This window comes from Homalodisca vitripennis, chromosome 6 (genome assembly GCF_021130785.1).
Source record: "Homalodisca vitripennis isolate AUS2020 chromosome 6, UT_GWSS_2.1, whole genome shotgun sequence".
Taxonomy (NCBI): Eukaryota; Metazoa; Arthropoda; class Insecta; order Hemiptera; family Cicadellidae; genus Homalodisca; species Homalodisca vitripennis.
Window position 1 is genome coordinate 143,779,595 of NC_060212.1, and position 26,668 is coordinate 143,806,262.

Below are 26,668 nucleotides of genomic sequence, written 5' to 3' on the forward strand. Positions count from 1 at the left end.
AAAAATATTTGAGACTTGTGAATAAAATCTCATCAAGAGACAAAGTATTGCATCCGAGGATGAATTGAATTTCCTCATCAATTATGTTGCACATCAATTCTTTGAATTTATGTCTGAGGTCACAATATACGATGGTTTTGTATTTCATTACACTTACCTTATATTTTAATTGTATATTTTGAGTTGTATTGCCTACTACGATGTTATCAATGTCAGTCCTTGTAATTATGATTTACTAGCGTTTGTTTTGCAACGATACACTAAATAGTTAAAGTAATTCCTATTTAAAAAAAGGAGATCCAAATGATCTTCACTGTTATAGGCCAGTGACCGATCTTCCTATCAGTGTTATAAAAAGTATATGGAAAAGTCATTTACAAGAGGTTTTTAAATTATCTAGAATTCAACAATTTCTTTAATAGTAGGTTTTACAAACTTATCCATGTCACTTAGAATTGGAATAAAACAGGAAACATGCTATTTAATATTTGAATTATATGATATGATTTAACTGTATTAAAATATAAAATCCAGTTAATAAAGTAACAGAATAAAGGGCTTTAATCATCTCAAAACAATCAATAGAAAATTAATACTGTTGAACAATAGAGAATAATAAAATGAGACTTGACATAGCAATACATACATGCTATGTAAACTTATGAGGATTTGTATTAATCAATTATTCACCACAATAAGCATAATAGATGTACGTATTTAATAAGGTAACAATATTCACCTTCAATTATGTCTACAGATACTTAAATAATAATTTGTTTAGATGTAATTAATTATCTTAACCGTGATTAGTGCAATTTTATGTTACATTCATTTTCATTACGATAAAGACAACTATGGAAAACGAGAGTATTCAACTGCATGTTTGTATACGTTGTCGGTCCATATAACACGCTAAAAAAGATTTCAGGGTCGCCTTGCCGGTAAACGGGCGTTGGACTGTGGGTATTTACTATTCTATTCCCTGTTAAACCAAACGTCGTGATAGTGATTCTTCTGCTGTGATCGTTGTGATCGTGGTTGTTGAGTGTTGACATCAGACTTGTTTATTTAATATCTTGTCTGTGATGTTCGTGTGGTACGAGTTGTGTGTTTGATGTGAACTTATCCTAACTGCAATTTCATTATGCAAACCAGTTGATAAACACAGTTCAGTGTTCAACCCTAGGACCGATTTCATCTAAGAATTATATTTGAGTAAAAACCAATCTGCATTGATCATGAAGCGATCGTCTTCTCCTGATAAATCTGAAAATGGAGATAAGAAATCAAAATCGTAAGTAGTTTTAATAAGTAGATAAAACCTTCTGGTATCAATTAGGGGTAGGGTATGATAAGCGGACCCGGTTTTTTATATTAAAGAATGTAATCACTGATACGTAATATCCGCATCTCCAATCCTAGACTATCAATCAATATGAAATTATAGTCCACAATAAAAATCATATGTTTTAAATTAAAATATGAATTTAATATTTACAGTGATCAAACAAATGAAATTATGGGATTAAAGGCCGACCTTGCAAATCACGAATTTGACGTTATCAACGTATTCTGCTCGTCCTGAACAAAAAACATATATATGATTTTAGGGGGTGCAAATGACAAATAACATGAGAGGGTATATACATAAATGGTTAAGTATTTAATATAATGTTCTGTTTGTGTGCTGTGTCTGGATATCTGTAAATATTATCTGCCGCTGGGTCTGATAGCATATCTGTTATGTAAGCGCTCCGGGGCAGAAGTCAGTGCTTCACTAGATATCATGTACTGTAGTTTGGATCGAGTGAGTGCGTGACGATCATGGATCAACCATCCACTACTTCAACCAATCATAGTGAATTGGTGTGTCGGAATGTTTTGGAGTGCTCTGTCGGGCATGTTAAGAGTTTATGTTTCGACCGAAACGAGATTATTTAGTTTCTGCACATTCTGTGGAACACATTAATGGTAAATGTTCTCTATTAATGTCCATTTATATATACTTATATTATTTTATTAAGTTTTATACAATATACATAACTACCTTTACTTTGCATTACAATTCAATTTATATTTCTGATCAGCCCCTCTAGAATTTGATATTTTACTGATAGGTACTATTTCGATGTTTTTCTTTTGTTGTGCTGGCCCGCGCTGGAATGGCCGCAGGCACTTGTTTCAACTCGATAACAACTAATTCATTTGTAGCTTGATATTAAGAAAAACATTGTTCATTTGGATCAAAATTCTGCTCATTTTGTTGGTATTTTTTCATTTACGTTTGCAAAGTGGCGCCACATCTGATAACGTCATCACGAGGTTGAATCGTGGTCACAAAAGGTCACGTGACGCCTGATGTGGATGTACAACATGGAAATATTGCTCCGCGCATGAACAGTTGTTCCATTTTTTTATGTTCTTGAACTTTGTTATTTCTCATTTCCACCCCGTCAAGCCTTATATTGTTTTGTTCTGTAGGACGATTCCAATAACTGGTATCAATTTACAAAATCGTGACCATGGAAAGGTATGTTAATTTTTTTTCCTGAAAACTACAATTTTTCCTGAAAACAATAGTGAAGAAAAAATTCGTCGGCAACGAAAATCAAAGGAGTTACGATTTTTTGAAATCCTCTGAAAACTCTGTTTTTGATAGTACCTCTGGCAATTTTACTGAAATGATGACGTTAATCCTGTCAACGATGCCTGCCCGCTGCGCACTGCTTGCTCTTTTAGAAAAAAAAATTAACTCGAGCTTGCAAAAGTCGAATCCCAGATCACGTGATGCCCCTGATCCTGAACCCTCCAAGTGTTGTTCGACAAAATTTTGTCGGTTATTTTCCATTCTTAATGCAATAATGGCCGAAAGGCATCAATATAATACAATGATATACTTTCCCCCCAGTTTATATGCACCTGTGATAATAATACTTGGCTATAAATGCCCAACCCATGAAAAAAAGTCCATTTTTCATGGTCACGGTATTGTAAATAAATACCCAATAACTTAATAACGCGAAACTCGTATTTTGCCGGTCCGGCCGTTAATGTTACAATTACCCAAACAAATTATTATAACCAAAATTAGGAAAACTGAAGACGACCATATTTGCTCCTCTCACAGTTACAGTTGTTTCTCTCCCACAAATTTTACATAATGGGTTTTTTGGTAGGAGTCCAACATGTTGAAGTCACGAAAAACATGTCTTATCATCTTTCAAAGCAATGTCGTGTAGTTTTTTTAAAATAGACTGCAATTTTTAATAATCAAATGTTACTTATATGAAATTGAAATATTACATTACGAGTATTATTTGAAAGTGTTTACAGCTGTTGATATAGATTAATTAAGTTAATTGTTCAAAATAATTAATCAGTATCGATTGATTATATCAATGGTTTTGATTCAAGTAATATTGTTTGCCAATTTCCATATAAAAAATTATCTTTAACCTTTGGTAATATTGTTAAAATAATGACCGGAGCGGCAAAATATGAGTTTTGCGTTATTAACTTATTGGAATCGTCGGATATTATAAGATTAAAGGTCGACCTGCAAAATCACGAATTTGATGTTATCAACGTATTCTGCTCATCCTCCTGAACAAAAAGTATAATATATGGTTTTAGGGGGTGCAAATGACAAATAACATGATTTTAGATGGGTATATACATAAATAGTTAAGTTCTTAATGTTTTAATGTTCTGTTTGTGTACTGTGTCTGGATATCTGTAAATATTATCTACGGCTGGGACTGATAGCGTATCTGTTATCTGAGCGCTCTAGGGCAGAAGTCAGAGATAACGGTACTGTAGGTTGGATCGAGTGAGTGCGTGACAATCATGGATCAACCATCCACTAGTTCGACCAATCGTAGTGAATTGGTGTGTCGGAGTGTTTTGTCGGGCATGTTAAGAGTTTATGTTTCGACCGAAACGAGATTATTTAGTTTCTGTACATTCTGTGGAACACACTAATGGTAAGTGTTCTCTATTAATGTCCATTTATATACGTAGGTATTCATATTAGGGGTATTCATGATTTATTAAGTTTTTTACACGATACATAATTACCTTTCCATTACAATTCCCTTTATACAGTATTTCTGATCAGCCCCTCTAGAATTTTATATTTTACTGATGGGTACTATCTCGAGGGATGTTTTTCTTTCGTTGAACTTCCTTCGGTGTTGTCCCGCGCTGATGGCGGGAGGCACACGTCTCAACTCGAAAACAACTAATTAATTTGTAGCTCGAAATTTAAGAAAAACATTGTTTATTTGGATCAAAATTCCATTTTTAATGTTCTAGATCATCGTTATTTCTCATTTCCACCCCGTCAAACCTTATATTGTTTTGTTATGTAGGACGATTCTAATAAGTTAATAACGCGAAACTCGTATTTTGCTGCTCCGGCTGTTTATGTGACAATTATCGAATCGTCTTACAGAACAAAACAGTATAAGGTTTGATGAAATAATGAAGTTGTTAAACATAAAAAAACAGAACAACTGTTCAAACGCGGAGCAATATTTCTATGTTGTACAGCCATGTCGGGCGTCACGTGACCTTTTGTGACCGTGATTCAATCTCATAATAACGTCCTCGGATGCGGCGCCATCTTTGCAAACGTAAATGAAAAATAATACTGAAATGAGCAGAATTTTGACCCAAATGAACTATGTTTTAATTACCCCAACTACAAATTAATTAGTTGTTATCGGGTTGAGACGAGTGCCTCCGGCCATCAACGCGGGCTGCGGCACAATTAATTTATATAAATGGACATTAATAGAGAACACTTACCATTAGTGTGTTCCACAGAATGTGCAGAACGCCAAACTCCAACGAAATATAGCATTATCTCGCTGGCTTCAAATGCAACAACGTGGTCACCAAACCAAAATATGTCTATGTCTAAGCACGTTCTTTCAAAAAAGGAACCTGCCTGGTCCGATTTTTAAAAAATTATGACATTCTAAACTTTTTCACTGCTTTTTACGAATTTTTCTATCACAACGAAACATCAAAGTCTCCCATTTTAAAAACAATACGCGACTGCACAACGAACAAATTCACCCATTATTAAAAATTCCATGTTCAATTAAAAAAGAAATAATCTGCTGTCGGTCAAAACGTAAACTCATGCCCGAGAAAACACTGCGAGACACACAATTCACTACGATTCATCGAACTAGTGGATGGTTGATCCATGATTGTCACGCACTCACTCGATCCAACTTACAGTAAATGGTATCTTGTGAAGCTCTGACTTCTGCCCTGGAGGGCTCAGATAACAGATACGCTATCAGTCTCAGCCGCAGATAATATTTACATACAACCAGATACAGCACACAAACAGGACATTAAAACATTAAAAACTTAACTATTTATGAATATGCCTCCTAAAACCATGTTATTTATCATTTGCACCCCCTAAAACAATATATATATATATATTTGTTCAGAAGGTTGAGCAGAACAAGTTGATAACGTCAAATTTGCGATTTGCCAGGTCGGGCCCTTAACGTTATAATTTCCCCTTTTTTTGTATTAGTGAAGTTAACGGTCAGAGTTGCCAATCATCATTTTAATATTATTAATGTATTATACTCGTCCTGAACAAAACTATGTATGGATTTAGATAGAAATCACAAATAAACTATACAGGGTGATTCATGAAGTTCTCCCCCCACTTCTACAGCACATTGTACTAGTAAAAATAATGAAAAAATGTTATATAAACATAGGTCCGAAAACGCTTTGTTAGCGAGTTACAGCTAGCGAAAGATTTCGCCTGAATTCCTGGGTAAAGAGTAAAATAAAGCCATACTGAACTTTTGGAAAGGTTAATTAAGTAAGAAATATCGAGGATTCTTATGTATTTTTACCTGATAAAGCTAATAAAAATAGGTTTCAGAACTGTACCTTTAGTAGTTTTTGAGGGATTCAGGGTTAAATGCAAAAAAATTGGGGCACGAAACAATGTTTTTTTAAGTTTTGATGTACAATAAACTTTGTTAAATTGGTAATTAAATACATAAAATCAACAAACATTAATTGTAGAGAATTTAATTCTGAGAAAATTGATATAATCAAAGTCTAAAATAAAAACAGAAATAAGTACAAAAAAATCGATTTTATTCAGTATAATACATTACTAGTTTTTAAGCAAAATTAATCAGGTTGGGCCAACCGTACGCACCTTTTTATAATAGATGTTCGAAAATGAGGCCATCATTATCAATAACATTTTGCAGCACGTTTGTGTATTGCTTTTGTTGCGTTTCTTAATTTTTTCAGGACTTCCCTGTATCTGCACAGCCGAATCCATAATTTACGGCAATTAATTCATCACGAGAATTCACTTTTGTCTTGTATACAATGTCTTTCATCCATCCCCAGATGCAATAATCCAATGGAGATAGATCTGGTGATTCTTGGTGGCCAAGGGTGAGGCCCCTCCACGACCAATCCAGTGTCCAGGAAATTGATGATTTAAGTAAGCAGAAACGGCACGTGAAAAGTGGGGAGGTGCTCCGTCACGCTGGAAGTACAAAATTTTGTCTGAGATGTAAAGGAACATTCTCTAACAGCTGCGGCAACTCTTCTTGAAGGAAATGCAAGTAGAACTCAGCATTTAGGCGTCCAGGTAATATGAAAGGTCCAATCAGCCGATTGTGCAAAAGGCCACAATCGGTGGCCAAATCGGTGTGACGCTAAATCGGTGTTGAAAGTTCTGTTCCACTACCTCATGTGGATTTTCTTCTGCCCATGAGTGTTCATTGTGCAAGTTATTGACACCATCCCGAGTGAATTGTGCCTCATCCGTAAACAAAAATACGCTTGTAGAGTTGATTATTAATATTCAAAAAGTTGCAAAACTCCAAGCGAAGCGGACCATCCCCTAGCTGTAGATGTTGAACCTTTTGTTTATGAAACGGATAAAATTTGTTTCGATTAAGTGACCTCCACACCGTTGACTGCGAAACTCCTATCCGCCTAGAAATACGTCGTGTACTTACACCTGGACTGCGATGAACAGCATTAATAACAATATCATCATCAAGTTGGACAGCTCGTTCATAATTGGTTCTAGTACTTGGTAGTGATCCTGTTTCCCCGAAGAGAACGAAAAGTTCCTGAAATTGTTTTGGTATCTGGAATCCTCCTATTAGGGTAACGTAGTTCATATTCTTCTACAGCAGCTCTAGCATTACCATTACAGTAACCCAAAATAAAAACCATATCAGCGTATTCACTCTGATGTAAATAAGTAAGGCATTTTTTCGCTGAATAAACAATCGAATTATAACTCACAGAAAAATTGCATTTAATAACACGATTCACAGAACCCGATCTCCTGCTGTAGCTTGCAAAACACCACTAATACACAGTTCTAACGTAACAGTACAGAATACCATTGTTGATCAGCTGTTATTCGTGCGTTACCAACTTAGAAATTAATAAAAAAAAAAATGCATTTCGATGATTAGTAAACAATAATGGGAAAATGTTTGCTTCATTTATTTTCGAACATTTGGTGTAAATTTTTATTAAAAAAAAAATACAACGTAATAAAACATGATATTTTTATTTACAAACAAATTTATTTAACAGTTAATCTTGTTTTCTCAATTTATTTCATCATTAAGGAACAAACATTTTGTTTTTGTTTTATTTTAACTAAATACCGTACGGTATTTTCTTTACAGCTAGTAATGTATTATACTGAATAAAATCGATTTTTTGGTACTTATTTCTGTTTTATTTTAGACTTTGATTATATCAATTTTCTCAGAATTAAATTCTCTACAATTAATGTTTGTTGATTTTATGTATTTATTACCAATTTAACAAAGTTATTGTACATCAATCTTAAAAAAACATTGTTTCGTGCCCCAATTTTTTGCATTTAACCTGAATCCCTCAAAAACTACTAAAGGTACAGTTCTGAAACCTATTTTATTAGCTTTATCAGGTAAAAATACATAAGAATCCACGATATTTCTTACTTAATTAACCTTTCCAAAGTTTCAGTATAGCTGTATTTTACTCTTTACCCAGGAATTCAGGTGAAATCTTTCGCTAGCTGTTAACTCGCTAACGAAGCGTTTTCGGACCTATGTTTATATAACATTTTATCATTATTTTTACTAGTACAATGTGCTGTAGAAGTGGGGGGAGAACTTCATGAATCACCCTGTATTTTTCACTAATTGAAAAGGAATATCATTTTGCTGTTTATATTTGCGCACTGTGCTTCTTGTTATCTATGATTTTCAGCATTATCTGCACTGATAGGTTATCTAAGTGTTCTGTGGTCAGTACTAGGCCCTGGGTCAGAACAGCTTAGTACAGCACCAAAAACCGGCCCATGCAGAGTAGCCTTCTCTGCCTTGTGAATAACCATAGTGTACATTCCTCTACCACGCATATTAACTCTAATACCATTAATGGCTGCAGTATAATAACAGCTACAGTATAATAAGCATCCACCAACACAATCGTGTGATGATTATTGATTTTATATATCTCTACTATTGAATACAAGATTTGACCTATATTCATAACTAATCATTCCCAGCTTTCTTTATTTCAACTAGATATTATTACGAGCTGTTGCTAATGACAATATTACTAGATGTTATTTCGTTTATGTAGGAGAAGGCTAGTGATAACGACAAGAACAGTGGCGACAATTAAAATATTAGTAAATTAATTATTATTAGTAATATTTATTTCTTTTTAACTGGCCATAATGGTTTTTCAGAGTTTGGGTATCATTTCTTTGTGTAATTATGTGTTATTTTTAAGTAGAGAAAAGATATTTTTATGTAATTGGTAGTTTTTGTAGTTTGTGAGTAGATTATACATACATATGAAGCCAGAAAGTTATTTTCATGTTAGTTTTGCTTATTTATTAAAATTATGTGTTTTTTACACTATTTATTAGTTATTAGAAAGTTTGGTTTAATTTGTTTGCATTATTTTAAAATTTACTTTTATCTACTCTGGTAAAGACATTCCATTATTAACCTACTGTACTGTAATTGTCCTCTTAAACAAAACAACAAAGTTTTAGGGTATGAAAATAACAAATAATAGATTTTAGAACATTATAAGTAGAACTACTTTTCTTGCAAGGTAGTAACTTAGGAAATTATGGTTAGGTGAATTTACAATATTTGTTTGTTTTGTCAAGTTGCATTTCCTAGTTACTAGTAATGGACCCTTTTGTGATCCTAGTTAGCTTTCGTGATCAGACCCTCTAGAATTTAACCTTTTAGTGATAGGTAATCTACTACCTTTGAGGGATGTTTTTTTTCTGTTGTACTTATGGTCAGAGGCAGTAGTGTTAATCCGATGTGAACTTTTACTCTCAAAAGGTTTAAAATGACAAAAATATCTCTAATTGGTGTCTAATTCCCCTGATTTCAGCATTGTTGTTATTTTACACATACAAAGATGACTCAACAGCTGATGTCAGCAGCAACCAATACGAGATTGACTCACAATCACAATAATACCATGTGACATCCAGCGCAGATACAAAACAAGGAAATATTACTTTGCATGAGAAAAATAGTTCCACTTTTAATGTTCTGTAATTATATTATTTGTCATTTTCACTCCTTAAAATCTTATATTGTTTTCTTCATAAGGATGATAGCAGTAAGTTAATAATGTAAAACTTGTCTTTTGCCACTCCAGCTATTAATTTTACATTTACCAAGCTGCTCAATGGTTGAAATTGAGCAATTTATAGTTTGCTAATAGCAGTATAAAAAGATACTCTAACCTGTATTAATGTTTTATTGTAAAATATACATCTATTATTATGTTGGTTGTTATTTAGTTTTATTTTTCTATTCTTTTAACAGCAATACAGTATAAAAGATAAAGAATAAACAAAACCATGCATAACATAACCTATTTCAAGGATTGTGTCTAAACTAAGAGGGAAACAACAATTCAATGAAATCACTTTTGAAGGCAATTTTACTTTCAAAAAAAGATCCTAGTTTGTGGAATGGTATTAACCAAACGGAAGAGCACGCAAGTAGCTATAAAACTGGTAGTTGGTGGAATACTGGCATCGTGCAAACAGATGTAGGTGCACTAACATAAAATGCATTGGCCAAGTTTTATTAGTAAAGTCTACTCTGGATGGGAAGTTCAAGAAAGTCTATGATTGAAATTGCCAGCTTCTTCAAAAACATAAGGCTGATGTCTTTTTCACGTAAGAAGAAAAATTTAAATTCATTGCCAAATTTTCAATAGAAACAGCAAGATAATCAAATCCCACATGAAGAACTACAAGTAGAAAGTGTATTTGAATATTTTCCAACATTTTAATACATCTCAATTGATAAGGGGTCCAATCAGTGGAAGAACATTCCAGAATTAGTGTGATAAGTTAAATATAAAGAATTTTAAGTGTCAAATGAAAAAATAATCTGTTACTCCTTACCACAAAACTAAGTGCTAAGTTGGCTTTATTAAACATTAGTTAGATGTTCTTAAAGTGGGGGTTAGAATAATACCAACATCTTGTATATCTTTTGATGTGGAAGGTCTGGATAGTGGCTGGTGATTTACAATTAAGTTAGGAAAAATAAGATGGGGTTCAAACTTGCAAAAGTCGTCACAAGTCACTTCGGTATTATCCGGAGGTCACTATTTTTGGAAGAGCTTTTTTTACAGAGACCTACAAATCTACATTATTAGTAAGAACAGACTTTATTTGCTTTACTGAAAATTACATGTCATTATGAGGACCTATTCTTGTTTTCTATCTCTCAAAAGAAAGCAATATCGACAAGAAGGAGGCCTCTCTATCCCTATCTACCATTTGTTATTATGGGTTTTGATCAAGATGTAAGTAGGTTTTTTTGTACCCAGCAGGGATCACTTCTGGCTGGTTTATACCTTCCAGTTGAACCTACACTGGGCACAGCAAAAACCGATGTGTCTCTTAAATTTGGTCAACCTTATGGATGTCCAGGAGCATCACTAACCACAAATGTTGAGATTCTCGGGTGCAAGGGTAATTCGATAGGTCTAGTCTATTGCGGGAAATGACTGTTGGAGTTGGTGGGGTTCGTTCCCTAAGTGTCAAAGCTTGCTAGCCTCAACATAAGGGTGTGCCACCCGCTGCTTGCTTTGATTGGAGAGGATGGTTCAGAGCTGGCCTTCCCTTCTTCCGAGGGGACATGACCTGAAATTAGTGCCCTAAATTCTTTGTCATGAATCTTGATAGGAGGCAGCTCCTACCCCCAATCCTACCCATTCAGAATATCCTGCCACTCCAGAAATAGTGCAAAAGTCCTTATAGGATAAAGTGCAATTTCGAAGCTTCTTGTCCTAAGAGAACAAAAATTAGATTTTGATTAACTTATCATAAATATGTTACTAGTAGTACCTAAGTTAAAGATAATACATTTCTCAAGGTAGTATCTAATTTTAAGCTCAGATATCATGATCTTTTTATATTTATAATACGTATGTTTTTTTATATATTTGTCTATTTATAGGTTAATAACAAATAGATAGGGACAGAGTGCTCTTCTTTTTACTGACATCGCTTCCTTTCAGGAGGCGGGAAATAATAAGTAATCTTAATAATGATATGTAATTTTCACAGGAATTCAAATAGAGTCTGTTCTTTCTAATAACATAGATTAAATTTAAGTTCCCAGTGAGAAAAACTCTTCCTAAAATAGTGGCCTCCGGATAATTTCAAAGTACCATTACTATGATAAGTTTAATTTCATATAATTTTCAGTGCACCATGCATCTAAATACTTATTCAATTTATGCTGGATTAGAGACCTTCCAAATCTTCAGCTGTAACAATATCTGTATAAACTTTGATATTATCAGCTATACCTATGTCACCCTAAAACGATCTAGAACAACTGTTAACAATTTTGTATAACATTATACTTTCATTTTCACAACTAATTGTGAGGTGTTAGTGATATATTTTTGCATTAAAAATTAGTAATATATTCTAAATGTTGGATTTATTTCCAAGGAAATTATGGATAGGTGAGTTTTATATCTTTGGTATTTTTCAGGCATTCTTGACCAGACTCACTAGAGTTTTGATATGTTGCTAATCATGTACTCTCTCGAATGTTGTTTTTCATTCGCGGTAACTTTTTCAACTTTTTCGTCCAACCTCTGCAAAATTCAGCATCCCAAGGAATTTGCCAAATTTACATGCTTTCAACTTTTGTAACTCACTCTGCCTCCTCAACTCCGAGCTCTTCCTTGCTGTAAAAAACGTACTTACGTTCTTTCACCTTTAAATTGCTGAGCATTAACACTTTTCTCAAACAGCTTCCCTGCAACATTGAGCATACAGAGAGGGCTGTACATTGATGGGGAGCTTGGATCCCCTTTTGTTTGCTGATCAAGACTAGACACTGTCTTTTCCAGATTTTTGGGAAAACGCCCTTCTCCAAGCAGCGCATGTATATCCTCATGAGCACTTCCGGGCACACCTCCACAGCCACCTTCAGCACTTTACTGGATATGCTATCTGGGCCTGGAACCTTATTGTTTCGAAGTGTTCTTGCAGCTTTCTTTAATTCATCTTCTGTAAACAGTGGCACTGGCTTGAGGTGCTTGCTCTTATTTATTGCAAACTGAAGTTCTTTTCTTGAATGCCTGTATTCCAAGAAAGTTTCATCTGCGACATCATCTGCTCTCCTCACCCTGGTCAGGACCCTATGCCAATGCAGACATTGCCTCCATAGACCGGTGATCACATCTGTCCACCAGTACGCGCTTTTTCTCCCTCACTGCACATCGACTTCTTGAGCCTGGAGGCTACCAGTGTAGTCCTCACTTACCCTCCAAACTACAATATTAAGTGCAACTGCCTCCTTTGTAAAAGTAAAAAAGTAACGTCTGTGTATACCCCGGCCTGCGAAAAGTGGAAAAACCCCTCATTGATCACAGACAGCCCTGTTCCTGCAACCACCTCAGGAATGTACGAGGGTAGGCTGAAAAGTAGTGCACACATGCTTGTAGAAAACTAACAAGAAAAAAGAAATAGCGAGACCGGGTAAAAAGTCAAGTAAAGTACAATTCTTAAGTTTCACAATCATTCATTTAGTTTTCAACCTAGTCACTATTAAGAATAACAAATTTCTCCCAATGTATAACAAGTGTTTTTATTCCTTCACTGAAAACTTCTTCAGATTTTTCTTGAATCCAGGACGCAATAGCTGCTTTCACCACATCGTCTGAAGTGTAATGAGTACCCTTGAGATCTCTCTTGAGTAGAGTGAGCTGGTTCAAACGTCAGCATTCTCATTGCCTCTTCAGTAGCGCACAAAGTGTGCGAATGAGCGTTGTGATGTTGCAAGATTATTGGCTCGAAGTTGCCTCTAAGATGACAAACTCAATGTCGGAGGTGTTTTAGAGTCTCTCTGTATTGAGACAAATTTACCTTTGCACCTTGTTCCAGATAATCGATCATATAAACTCAATGAGCATCCCTAAACACAGTCAAAAGGATTTTTTTGCCGATGGTTGAGTTTTGAATTTTTTCGTCGCAGGAGAATCCAACTGTAGATATTCAATGCTTTGATTTTTCTCTTCTGGGTCATAATGATGCACCAATGACTTGTCTCCCGTCATGATATTCAAAAGAAAGTTGTCGCGAATGGTAGCGCGTTCCATTAAATGCTGTTTATTCTCGTCTATTAAACGGCGTTACATCCATTGTGCACAGATTTTTCCGTATCCTCATTGTTGAATTATGAAACCAACATGTTCCTTAGATATTCCAATATGGTTTGCGATATGCTGATCGGTGATTTGCATGGAATGCACTACTTCCTTAACCTCAGTTCACTTGGAGTAGACCTGCAGTAAAGAGACGTATTGAATCTGGTGGCCAGCAGACCGTGTTCTCCTCAGTTATCAGCTATGCCTCTGACTCAGATCCCTGTCTTACCTATATTGAGAGCAACATGAATGTTCCTCAATGAAGGAAATAAGATAAAGGGGATGTGATGAAGGGGTGGGGAGTTTGATAGTTGGGTGACAAAAAAGAGGTGAGAGAGAGAGAGAGGCCAGTGCCCAAAAGAAATACCACTGGCTACTGATAAAGACTCACCTTATGAGGCTACCTTCTTGGTTCTGAGGCTACCTTTTATTCAAGCCTCTTACACTAAGCAGGAAAACTTTAGGCCTATTCTCCAGTCCTTCCCGTATCTGGAGGGGGCCTGTGTTGTCGAATAGATCTTTTGATTATTTCGTCCCCTATCTCCCATTGGTATGCGATGTAAATGTGTTATTTTTTTAAAACAGAGTAACCGTATTTATTTTCTCAAAGTCAGTTGTTTTATTTACTATAACAATAATTGTTATGAAAGCAATTCTAAAGTATTTTATTTTTGCAGGGTCAAATAAAGAACTCAGCCAGGTTTAAAGGTTACTCAAGTCCATCAGTCCAGATATACGAGGTGTGTTAGAAAAATAATGAGACTGATTTCATACTAACCAAAGTTTTTATTATTTTCAAACAACAATGTTATCCCCTTCAAAGTAGTTTCCTTGGGCAGCTATACATCGGCGGAGTCGTCGTTCCCACTCTTGGTAGCAGCGCTGGAAGTCTTCAATTGGTATGGCTTTTAACTGGTCGGTCACAGTCTTTTGAATGTTCTCCAGAGTTCCAAAATGACGTCCTTTTAGGACATGTTTCAATTTCGTGAAGAGGAAAAAGTCACAAGGACTTAAATCAGGTGAATAGGGGGGTTGAGGAACAACAGTAATGCGTTTTGAGTTCAAAAATTCACAGATGGAAATGGCCGTGTGACATGGAGCATTGTCATGATGAAGCATCCACTTGTCTGCAATTTCCGGTCTCACACGGATCACTCTTTTCCTCAAATTTTCAAGGACACTTTTATAAAACACTTGGTTGACAGTTTGTCCTGGTGGAACAAATTCTTTGTGTACGATACCTTTCCTGTCAAAAAAACAAATTAGCATGGTCTTGATCTTTGATTTGCTCATTCGACATTTCTTCGGCCGAGGAGATGACGAAGTGTGCCATTCTTTACTTTGCCGCTTTGTTTCAGGATCGTACTCAAATATCCAGGATTCATCACCAGTGATCACACAATTGAAGAATTCTTGGTCATTAGCAATCCTCTCAAGAAGATCAACGCACACATTTTTTCGATTGTCCTTCTGTTCAGTTGTGAGATTTTTCGGCACCAATTTGGCACAAACCTTTCGCATGTTCAAATCATCTGTCACAATTTGATGCACGGTGAAAGTGTTTAAATTTAGCTGTTCACTGATCATCTTTATTGTTAAACGACGGTCTGATCTCACAAGCGCCCTCACACGATCCATGTTTTCGTCCGTTCTTGAAGTCAAAGGTCTCCCTGAGCGAGGTTCATCTTCAACGTGTTCTCGGCCTTCCAAAAATGATTTGTGCCAGCGGAAAACTTGTGCTCTCGATAAGCACTGTTTCCCATAGACCTGTTTCAACTTTTCAAAAGTCACACTCGCGGATTCACCAAGTTTAGCACAAAACTTTATTGCACAACGTTGCTCTAAATTTCGATGCTCCATTTCTGTGACGCACAATTAAAACACAACTTTACTAATGGCGCTGTCAAAACTAATGTGTTAACTGTACGGAGTTGTAACTCGGACTGAGGAAGTGGAAGGGATAAATAAACAGGTTTAGCGTCAGCCGGTAGACACAACGTTGCCAGATCTCCCGCAGTGTTACCAATCTCATTACTTTTCTAACACACCTCGTATGTCAAAAGAAGTGTGTATAGTTTCGTTCACTACCATAAATAATTTTAGGACTATTATTAGTATTATCTATTTACAAGGTTATAGAATACACCTCTATTCCGCACAGGCAAAAAGTCTTTAGGTGATGATCTTGGAGAGCACCAAGGTGTCTCAAACCTCTTTACTGCTTTTAACAGACACCTCCAGATTGACACTATCTCTAGATTTTGTAAAAGCCATTAACCAAATAAACTACACCTTTTTTTGAAACAAAGGTAGGTCATTTTGAAAAAATGATTTAAGTTATTAGGCTTCATGTTTACTGGGTGGTCCAAAAAATTTCACAGTTTTTTACTGTTACTTTATTGAAAATTTTAGCAAATTCAAATTTGTATCCAAGACTACCAAAGAAGTACTTTCTGTATAAAATATATTACAGTTGTCACTTTTCAGCACATTTCCAATTTTTTTAATAGTTCACATTTAGGATATTTCAAACTCGTAAAACCTACAAAAGCCAAATAGTTAGTTATGGCTTTCATTACACCCATAAATAGCTTTCTAAAAACTAATTTTTTTGTATTTAAAGTTTGTTTTTATCGTGGATAGTTGAGAAATGTTATCAAAAATACTAATACCACTTGTTTTTAAAACACTTTCCGTATAATGAGAGGTACTGTTATACTAAAAGTGTGAATTTCTATCAAAATTAAACATTACGATTTATATATTAGTGATTTGTGATGGATTTGTTTGATAAAAATCCAAATAGCAATGTTTTAACCTGTTTTTAATTTTAAAATCTAAACACGTGTTTGTTCATTCAGTTAACTTTCTACCGGTATGGACAGGTTTATCTTCAACAACTACTGAACCTTTTTGATTAACAAGTGTAGGTGAAATGATATAAGATGATAACAATCTTATTTAATTAATTTAGTCAGTCATTTTGTGCTACCTGCGTGAAGATGTGTGTTGTTGTCTGTCAAATGTGCCATTTACCAATGAGGAAGCTTTTTTGATGTTGACTTTGATGTTGTTAGTGAATGTTTATACAACTACATAGCTGCTGCTTCTCTGTATGCTTAAAAAATGATATGGCACCAGATGTTTTGGCGGTGGTTCAGCTCATTCCATGTGACTCATCTACAAGAGTGACTAACGTTGCAAGAATTAGCCAACAATCAGTACTCAAAATCCTTAAGGACAATAAAATGCATTCACGCCGGATTTCACTACATCTTTTCTATTCTTAAATACACCTCTCTAGTAAATGTTATTTAATTTATTACCTGGTTATTATTATTCAACAATAATTTAGTTCAATGAAATCAATGTATTTGTTTTTAATTTATATCTAGTTTGTAGTTTTATATCATTGATTGTTATTTTTTATTGACCGTCTATGGTTCTACAGGCAAAGATCACTTACTACCTGAACCCCTCACTCCACAGAAGGCAGCCAGAGCAGTTGGTTTTGCCGTTCCTCAATTTATAGCATCGGATGGGTTATCTCTTGTGTAACTAAAATAGTCAAAGGTATTATTGTGAAATTTTGACAAAAGATATTTTCTAGGTGCCACGATGAAGAAGCTGGTTCAACATCTCAAGCAATAGCAAGTAAGTATTTCAAATAAGGGAATTTATAACTCCCATTTATCTTTAGAAATTTTAAGCATTGCTTATAATTATATTCAAACAAAGAGTCATGTAAGAGACATGTCATGTAATGGTTTAAAGATCTTTTTATATCGTTAATTAATATGAAGGAAGCAAAACAAATTTAAAACAGGGCCATTAAAGTGTTTAATAAAACTAATGTTGTTGGAAAAATATTGATCCCTGTACTGTTCCGAGCAGGCGAAAAAGACAGGAGGTCTCGGAAGCGCGCCCCTCCCAAACTCGGAGCAAATCATAAAAAAAAAAAACAATCACATGCCACTAGTGGGAAGAGAGACAAAGAGAGACAAGATTTCGAGTACATAATATAATTAGTAGGTGGCAAACATTTCCATGCAAAATACAATTAACTGTAGCACCACGGTGCACCGTGTAACTTAAGAACTAAATAACAACAGATAAAATTCCAATATAGACAATAACATAATAAATAGAATAAATAACATAATAAATAAATAATATAATATAATATAGAAATTTGATATATAAATAACAATTTCAGGTACGGCGGTAGTAAATATAACATTTTTAATAACAGGTAAATTTTTTATGAACTGAGGGGAGGAAAAAGGTTGTAGAATTTCTAGGCCCACTATTTTTTGAAAAGTAATTTTGTTTCAAGTTTGTAGCCGAAAATTAAAAAAATATATATTTAAAGCCAATTTTTTGAAGGAGGTGGGGGCTTAGTTGCCTCCACGAATCCGAATTAAAGATGAAATCCTCCCCTTCAGGTCATGTAACTAACTAAATAAATACTGGCTAGGTACTGGCCCTCCTCCAGATCTTAACATCTGGCAGCGCTCCCTGCACCCCAGTCCTCGCAAGTTCAGTATAAGAAGTAAAAAAACATTTTTGATCCAACCTTGTTCCAGAAGAAATGAATGGGAGCACTACACTCCGGTTGGATGCCGGTCCAATAGCGCTGGCAAGGCGCGGGCATTCAGTTGGCTTCAGTGCTGTGGACAGACTCGCCCGCATCAGTCCCGCTGACGGCACTCACGGGGACCCTATAGAATCCCAACATAGCCAGTAGATATTCAGAACAACTTTACTACAAACCCGAGAAAATAATAAAAAAAACTTAATTATGTTTGCCACAAAGTATAATAAAATATTTAAATTTAACAATTAAAAAAAAAATAACAATCTGTAACTAACAGTACCTTTTAAGTATCAGAAGACTATTTCCCAAAAATACCTCAAGACACCAAGTATTATAAGATACACTACTTGGTGACAATATTAAATATTACAAACAAAACAAATTTTCAAATATATAAACATTTACTTATAGGCTAGAACAGCCATACTAAATGATTAAGCGTGATAACAATTACTTGTAACTATAATTCGCTGGATTTTTAATCATTCTATTATAATATTGTAATAATTTACATTTTGCTATTAAATATTAATTGTAAGGTAGGCCTAATAATAATTATATAATTTACAAATAATAACAATACATTATTTCCCAAATAACAATAATTAAATTCTAATCAGTTCACGCTACTATAAAGTCAATAATTAAATAATAAAATTGAAATCATGAATGTTGCCACCCAATTTTGCACGCAACACAAAACACGAGTAACAAAAATTTGCAAAGTCTTTACCGTCTCGCTTGTAACACTAAAAAAGACAAAGTGTGTACACGGAATAAATAATTCCGTTCGCCCGCCGAACGGATCAGTTAGAAAGCACTAGAGCAAAAATAAAAAACTTAACTTGCATAGTAATATAAATTAAACAAAATTTAGAACGTACGAAAGACAGGATAGAACACTTTGCGACACGAACACGTACACGAGGAACACAAGTTACAAAATATATATATAAACTACTTATAACTAATCTACGATAATATATGTCTGAGTGGGAGAGAAAAACCGCCAACTAATTAAGTAAAGAGAGTGAAAAAGACAATTACCTGCCGAAAGTAGTAGAATTAAGCCAGCCATGTGGAACGGGAACGAGCAGTGAACAGACAGCAACGCAGTAGCTTCTCCGAACGTGTCTGACCGCTCCGAAACAGTAGCCGGTGCCGGTGCCGGTGAAACAGCTGGTCGGTAAACTAGTCAAGGTCAACCAGCTGACCTCAACCAATCAGTCCAACCAGGCAGAAAATCAATACTCTGACGGAGTGACTCCCCCACCGACTGACAAGAGTGGCCGAGGTGGGAAAAATAATAGACAAAAAATAAATTGTCCAAACTGAGCCCTAGCTCAGTACAAATTACTTAATATAATTTGTCCTGAATAAGCATATGGGTAAGGCTGCGGCTTTCTAACCGAGAGGTACGGATGCGATCCTCGGTGAGATCAATACATTTTTGTTAGTGAGTTTGGACCATTCTCGTATAAAACTTTTTGTTGCTCAATTGACATGCTGTTGGTGTGAAAAGAAACTGTATTAATAGTAAGTTAATAAATCTAGAGCAGCCTACTTGAACATAGTCTGAGGTGATTGGTGGGTCTGAATTCCCCCTCTACATCCAGCACCTAATATGGTTGCCAGTTTTATGTGTATGGGAAATGATTGATCGGTTTAAACATCTATTGTAACAAACATACATCAGCTGTTACCATAAACAAATACATGTACATTTGATTCAATCGTTTGTTTACAAACAGAATGTAGATCAAGTAGGTGATGAATGAAAAATATTGCATGAGATATTACCGATCAAAATCAAAATTCTAGAAGCCATCAAAATGTCTTTGGCAAGATTCTGTCAGTGCTGCCATAGTCTACAATAGTAAATACATTTTTAGTTAAACATCAAATACATGTGAGATTAAATTTTGAGAAGTATAATTTAAGACTTGAATCAGTTTCACATCTCAATGTGGGAATCATAACTTAGTAAAAAATAGCCAATGATTAAGACATTGAAAATTTTAATTTAAAAAGTATAAACACTAAAAGAGTCATTATTTCCAATTTCAAATTATAAAAAATCTTAAAGAGTAAATTATCACTAAAAACCAAAAAAATGTTTGTCTTAAAATTGTTCATAAAATTAATTAGAAAAGCATTTTTGCAATACGTAATAGTGGAGTTAATAAACTCAGTATTAACATTTTACACTTTTAAAATATTGTTTTTATGTATTGTCTGTTACATATAAGTATTATAGAGGGCATACATTCATTTAAAAGACATGTCCCTTGTCTGTAGCTTATAGGGTTTGATGATTTAATTTTACATTAGAGAATTGTGCTTTTCCTAGTAGCTATATATATGTTTATTTCTCTTCGATTGTTCACAAACATACATATGTATTACTTGGGTTTCAACATACTTAAGAGACATTATATCAACTCCAGAGCACATTTTTGTCTTGTCAGTCTCTTTAGAAACTAATCAGCTTACAATCTTCAAAATGCATTTTTAAAGGTCTATCCACAATATAACCAAAGATATACAATTTTTGGCTTTAACACATTGACTGTGGTGGACGTACATTACTATTGTACCGGCTGTCCTAAAGTTAGTGCATGAGTAGTGTTGCAGTGAAGGTGTTAATCAAGCCTATCTATTGCCTGCTATCTTCCAATGCTTTTCTATTGTAATAATATAAAGATTGAATTTAACCATTACATTTTACTTTTTAGAATACCCTTTAAGTCCTTTGTTTACAGTTTGTTATTGACAATGGAAGGTTTGAAAGGATAGCAGGATTTCGGACAGTTCCAATCGTTGGCAAATGTCCGAAATCTTGTTACCCTTTAAGGTCACAGATTTTGTATCTATTGGTTTATACTTATTATAATAACTTTTTGGTACATTATGGTTTTTTTTATCCCTAGGCCTATCTTTAAAAATAATTTTCTAATATGATTTATGTAGAATATGTGAAGGGATATTGAGTAGTTCCAAATATACGCATAGTATTTGCAGAAAATCATGACGACTTCATCATCTCAGTGTAAGATATGGTTTGTATGAGAGAAGTCATAGTCTTCGGTAATGCTAGTACCAAATCTTGTAAGAATGTAACTTTAATTGTATTTTAACAATAATACCATGTATGTATTAAACCTTGTATATCAAGAAAGAGGCTGTTAAATTTGTAACTAATAATACTGCTTATTTTATAGGTGTAAGTGATGGTGGCGGAGGGGACATTGAAGATACTAAGGGTTAGTATATTTTTAACATTTTAGGTCATATTCATACAAAATTATCTGAAAAGATATATGCATTAAGATCGGTCATCATACATTAAATGTGTTGCAGAAAACACAAATGCTACAGTATGAAGGTGCCATGATCCGGTTATTAAAATATATTAAATAAATTAAACCATGACAATTCTAAACAATATTTCAATATCTATTTATGCTATGTTTTAACTGTCTTTTATCAATTTTTTGGAACTTGTTTACTTTATTTTAATTTGTTATTTCTCATTTAATTTGATATAATCTTAATTTGAAACGCAGGGTGGAATCCAGTTACTCTGATTGAAATATGAAAGTTTGTATATAATGTACATATGTAAATAAGGTAGGATTCAAATTTAGTATATAATTTTATTTTTATTTTGACTAGTATGCTTGCATAAGTAGTATAAATGCAGAAACTGTGCACGCCTATTCATACAAAGTCACATAACAAATAAGTTTTGAGTTAAAAGTTAGGTTAACTATATATTTTTATAATTAGCACAAAATTTAGAATAAGTTATATGTTAACAGTATTGATGTAAAATTTATTGATAAGCAGTTGCAAAGCAAAATATTTACAACAATAATTTCAAAACAATTTTTTAAAATAAATTTTACTAAAAACAATTATTTACATGGAAACTAACAATAGATTATTGTTATTATAGTATTCTCCAAATATTCGTGAATAAATTGATATATAATTGTTTACATTTAGAATGACAGTTATGAAATGGGATACATTATAAAAAACATCTGCGTGGCTGTTGAAACAGAACCGCCAGTACAGAGTGATACCATTGCCAGTACTAGGGTTAAACAACAAAATATGTTTTGTAAAACCTCTTAGATACTATGACAGGAAGTTCTCTTGTACTCTCATGTTAGAAACAAATCCAATAGTTTTAGCTGAAAATAGTTCAAATTATTTATTTATTTCAAGGGATAATAAAGAAAGTTACATATTGCATCAAACAAAGTAAAAAAGCAGGGAATGGTCAAAGTATATTAAAATATATCAAAGGGTAACACAAAGAATCATTGGGCCTTTCTCAAAGCATATGAGGTATGGCTAGAAAATAATTGGTTTTTATTGGCAGAGCTATTGAACGAACACAATAAAACTGAATAACACACAGCCTGTCATATGACTTTGGCTCCCATCCTTATTCCGCCTATAGCTCTAGTTATAAGTTGTTAAGCTTTTGTCACTGCATTGGAAAAATGTTGACTGTTTAAAAAAAATTATGGTTGCCTGTAAAGTCGGTTTTACGGGCGAAGATTTTACGTGACAACGTCTTTTTCTCGGTAGAATATTTATTGATATGAATATTATTAAATTGCACAATAGGAACAAGGAATTGAATGAAAATAAGAATTGCACAAATTTTAACTATAGAAATATATTTTGTTTACTAAAACATTGTACATAATTTGAAATTAATTAAAATTTGTTATTGTAAATGGTAAAGTTGAATAAAACATTTACTAAAATTGGAATTTGAAATTCTTGCTAAACACAGTTAAATTCTAACTCTGCGTGTGGTGATTGGTCGGTTTAGTTCGTTTGTTTGGTCGCACTGTTATGACAGGTTAGAGGTTATAATTTGTTATTTTAAATGTTTGACTAGCAATACGCGCTGTTTCTTCTCAATCGACAGAATTACGATTGATTGCAGAGTGATTTAAACTAATAATTTACTTAACACTATCAACATTTGTCAATAGTATGACATAACCTATAAACTCAGTTTCTCAACTTTTGTGTCAATCTAACAATTAATCAATCAATCATAGTTTACGATAATGAAATATCAGTGTACAATTATTTACCTTTATTGTTGTAGTTGTTGTAAATGACGAATCTAAGCACTCCACATTTTCACGAATAAACATAGTTATCTGCTTTATCCCGTGCGGCGGACCCACAGTTATCTGCTTTATCCCGTGCGGATCCCGTGCGGCGGACCCACTGGACGGGCATCGTAACGTTACCGGGCGTTACACTTTTTCATGAGTGACTCCGAGCCGCAACCTAATTTAAGACGTTGTCACGTCAAAAACAGCATGTGAACATCAAATTTCTTTTCATACTTAGAAAACATGCAAGTAAAACATTTGTGATGTTAAACAAGTGTATGGTGACATAAGTGTTCGAGTAGTTTAAATGATTTATAGATGACCGTGAAGACACGAGTGACGATAAACTTATTGGCAGACCAGCGACATCAAAAACTGATGCTAACATTGAAAATATCCATAACCTTGTTCAACAAGATCGTCGGTTAACTATCGGAGCAATGTCTGAGCTAACGAATCGAAAAGGACAATACATAGTGCAAACCAATACATCCACAAACCAAGTTGTGGATCCTTCACCAGGACAGTGTTCAAACTCACAAAGCTTTGGCAGTGAAGACATTTTTGGCCAAACACAACATCTCCGTCTTAGATCATCCACCCTACTCACCCGACTTGGTCCCCTGTAATGTTTTTGTTCCCTGAAGTCAAGTTGGCTTTGAAAGGAATGAGATTTGAGACTGTTGAATCAGTAAAAGAAAAAAACAATGGAAGTCATGACAGTTGTTTATTATCTAGCCACACCTTGTGTGTGCTTAGGTGATAACAGTGAGCAATGTTGCAGTCAAAAAGTGTTTTTAAGATAGTTTATTTAAAGAGTTTTTGACAACCATATAATATAAAGTGTGCTGTTTTAGTCGGTTTTGTGTAATAATGAATTTTGTTTTTGCTTCTTTGTCTCTATAATACAAGTGTCTAATCTTATTTTTGCAGAACTGAGAAGCACTGGTACTCCTTCATCTGTGGGAGATTGTACTGTCACTGATGATAAAACTGTACCAACCCTCTCTGAATCAACATCTGATGGTCAGTGGTCTTTGCTTTACAGTGCGTAACTTGTGTATCTTATTATGTTGATAAAATTAAGAAAATAATGTTGAATCTTACTTAAGTTGTGGCTCAGATGTTTTCTTGCTTTTATTTGTGTTTAATAATGTACTGTGATATAAATCTTAGTACTCAGATAACTAGCTAGCCATGGTGATTAAATCTCTACTCTACACAGATTGGCTATTGTCTTGATTTCTGTGTCTTATTACCTCATATTAGTTTTATAATCCAATATTAAAAAAAAAATACAGTATTAAACAATCTGAACAAATAATTATTCATTCTTAGAAATAATCTTGTACAGCTAAAAAAATTACAAAAACACATTTTCCTTTGTTAAAATTTATATATTAATGTTTTATTTACTATCTGCATTACACTACCGATCAAGCACTGTTTACTTATTATTGATAAAATTCAAATGTAAACAGATGTTTCAGAAAGTTTGTTGAACTACAGCTGTCAAAATACGTTTCGTTCTTATCATAACATTCGAATGTAAACAAACTAATTTTTCAATTTGAATTCGACTTTATTTGGTGAAATGAATGTGTTATGGGTGGTAAAAAGCACTCTAAATGTTAATTCAGACCAAAAGCTATACCTGTTCCAAATTTCAGCACAATCCGTATAGCAGTTTCAGCGTGATTCGAGGACAAACCTCCAAACATCCAAATATCCAAACATTCAAACTTTCGCATTTATAATATTAGTGGGATGTTATTTTTGCATTGGTTCTATTGTTGTGTGTTTATTTTCATTTATTTATTTTGTAATTTTATATAATGATAGGAGCTACTTACACCATTGTATGGATAGTAATTTGTTTAATTTATGTTTGTTTCAAAATGTTAAAATTTAAACAATTAAACTTGTTTTAAAGATCTGAAAACTATGACATGAGTATACCATTGTATGTATACAAACATTATGCCCATTGTATTCTCATTAATGCTTAAAACTTAAACATTTCTGGATTTTTTCTTGTTTGTTCACAATCATAACCAGTCATATCTATTAGAACTGAGATTTGCAAGGGTTTGATAGGACAAGTTTAAAAAAAAAAACCAATATTGCAATTAAATCTACAAATCAAAATTTTACTAAAACTGGAAATCCAGATATTTATTTGACATTATAACTAACTAGTATGTTTTAACAAATAGTATATTTGTATGATTGTTACACAATTTAGATAATGGCCAGGAAAAAGAAACTGTTGAAGAAGCTACAGGAGAAGCTATGGAAGAAGTTAAGGAAGAAGATACTACTGCTTCTACCACTGGAGATGGTTAGTAAATGGATTTAAAAATAAAAATAAATAATTAAAAGATGAATAAAGAACTTAATTGTTCCATAATGTTTGCTGATATTTTTGTGTTGAATAATTATGTTTAGAATCAACTATATGCATAAGTAATATTTTCAATATAATTTTTAGTAAATTTGTATGGATGTTTCATTGTTAAGTTAAAATTAAAAAAAGTGGGAAGTTTAGTTCTTTTCCATAGCTCAGTATTTTTACTCCAGCATGAAATCCAAAATTTTTAAAATTAAGTAGCTTAACCCTTTCAGGGCCAGGACCAAATATGAGATGTTGCAACATTTTTTCACATCTCATATCCCCTTGTAACTAGTCAAAAGTGCCAGGCTAAAATTGGCGATTTTACAGTCTCTTAGGTTCAAATTTATAATTTTTCATAAAAATTTGAGAATGACCTAAAAGTTGCACCAAATTACTCGTATAGATATATACTATCAACAAAAAAATATATAGATGTAGTTTTAAGTAATTTAAAATTAAAAAAATATTTTTTTTAATAGATTACATAACATTTTTATTTTTTTTTTGCAAAATACCGTAACTAAAGAAGGAAAAATAATTTTACTGTGGGAAGTTATTTTATTATATTGTACATTTAGAAAGGAACAACCATACAAAATTTTGTGTTATTTCTCTCATAAATAAATTTTTTATGACACATTTTGTGTGAATACACATAATTGTACTTCGCAAAATTGTATAAGTGTTAAAGCAACTGACTCTTACATTGCAAGAAACTTAAAATAAATATTCACATTATGGATGTACCGGTAAACAGATGATTGTAGGATCCATAAA

General features: G+C 33.6%; 1 protein-coding gene across 2 annotated transcripts in view; it reads left to right on the forward strand.

The window, feature by feature from the left end:
- Positions 1-969: 969 nt before the first annotated feature.
- LOC124364976 overlaps positions 970-26,668 on the forward strand; it is a 42,194-nt gene continuing 16,495 nt past the window's right edge. Inside the window, exons 1-5 of one of the 2 annotated variants that reach the window (XM_046820837.1) lie at positions 970-1,294; positions 17,360-17,403; positions 21,568-21,609; positions 24,430-24,522; positions 25,742-25,837. In XM_046820837.1, coding sequence (XP_046676793.1) covers positions 1,239-1,294; positions 17,360-17,403; positions 21,568-21,609; positions 24,430-24,522; positions 25,742-25,837 — 331 coding nt within the window. In that variant the 5' untranslated portion in view covers positions 970-1,238. The remainder of the gene's footprint in view (positions 1,295-17,359; positions 17,404-21,567; positions 21,610-24,429; positions 24,523-25,741; positions 25,838-26,668) is intronic. The other variant, XM_046820835.1, reaches the window with a different exon arrangement.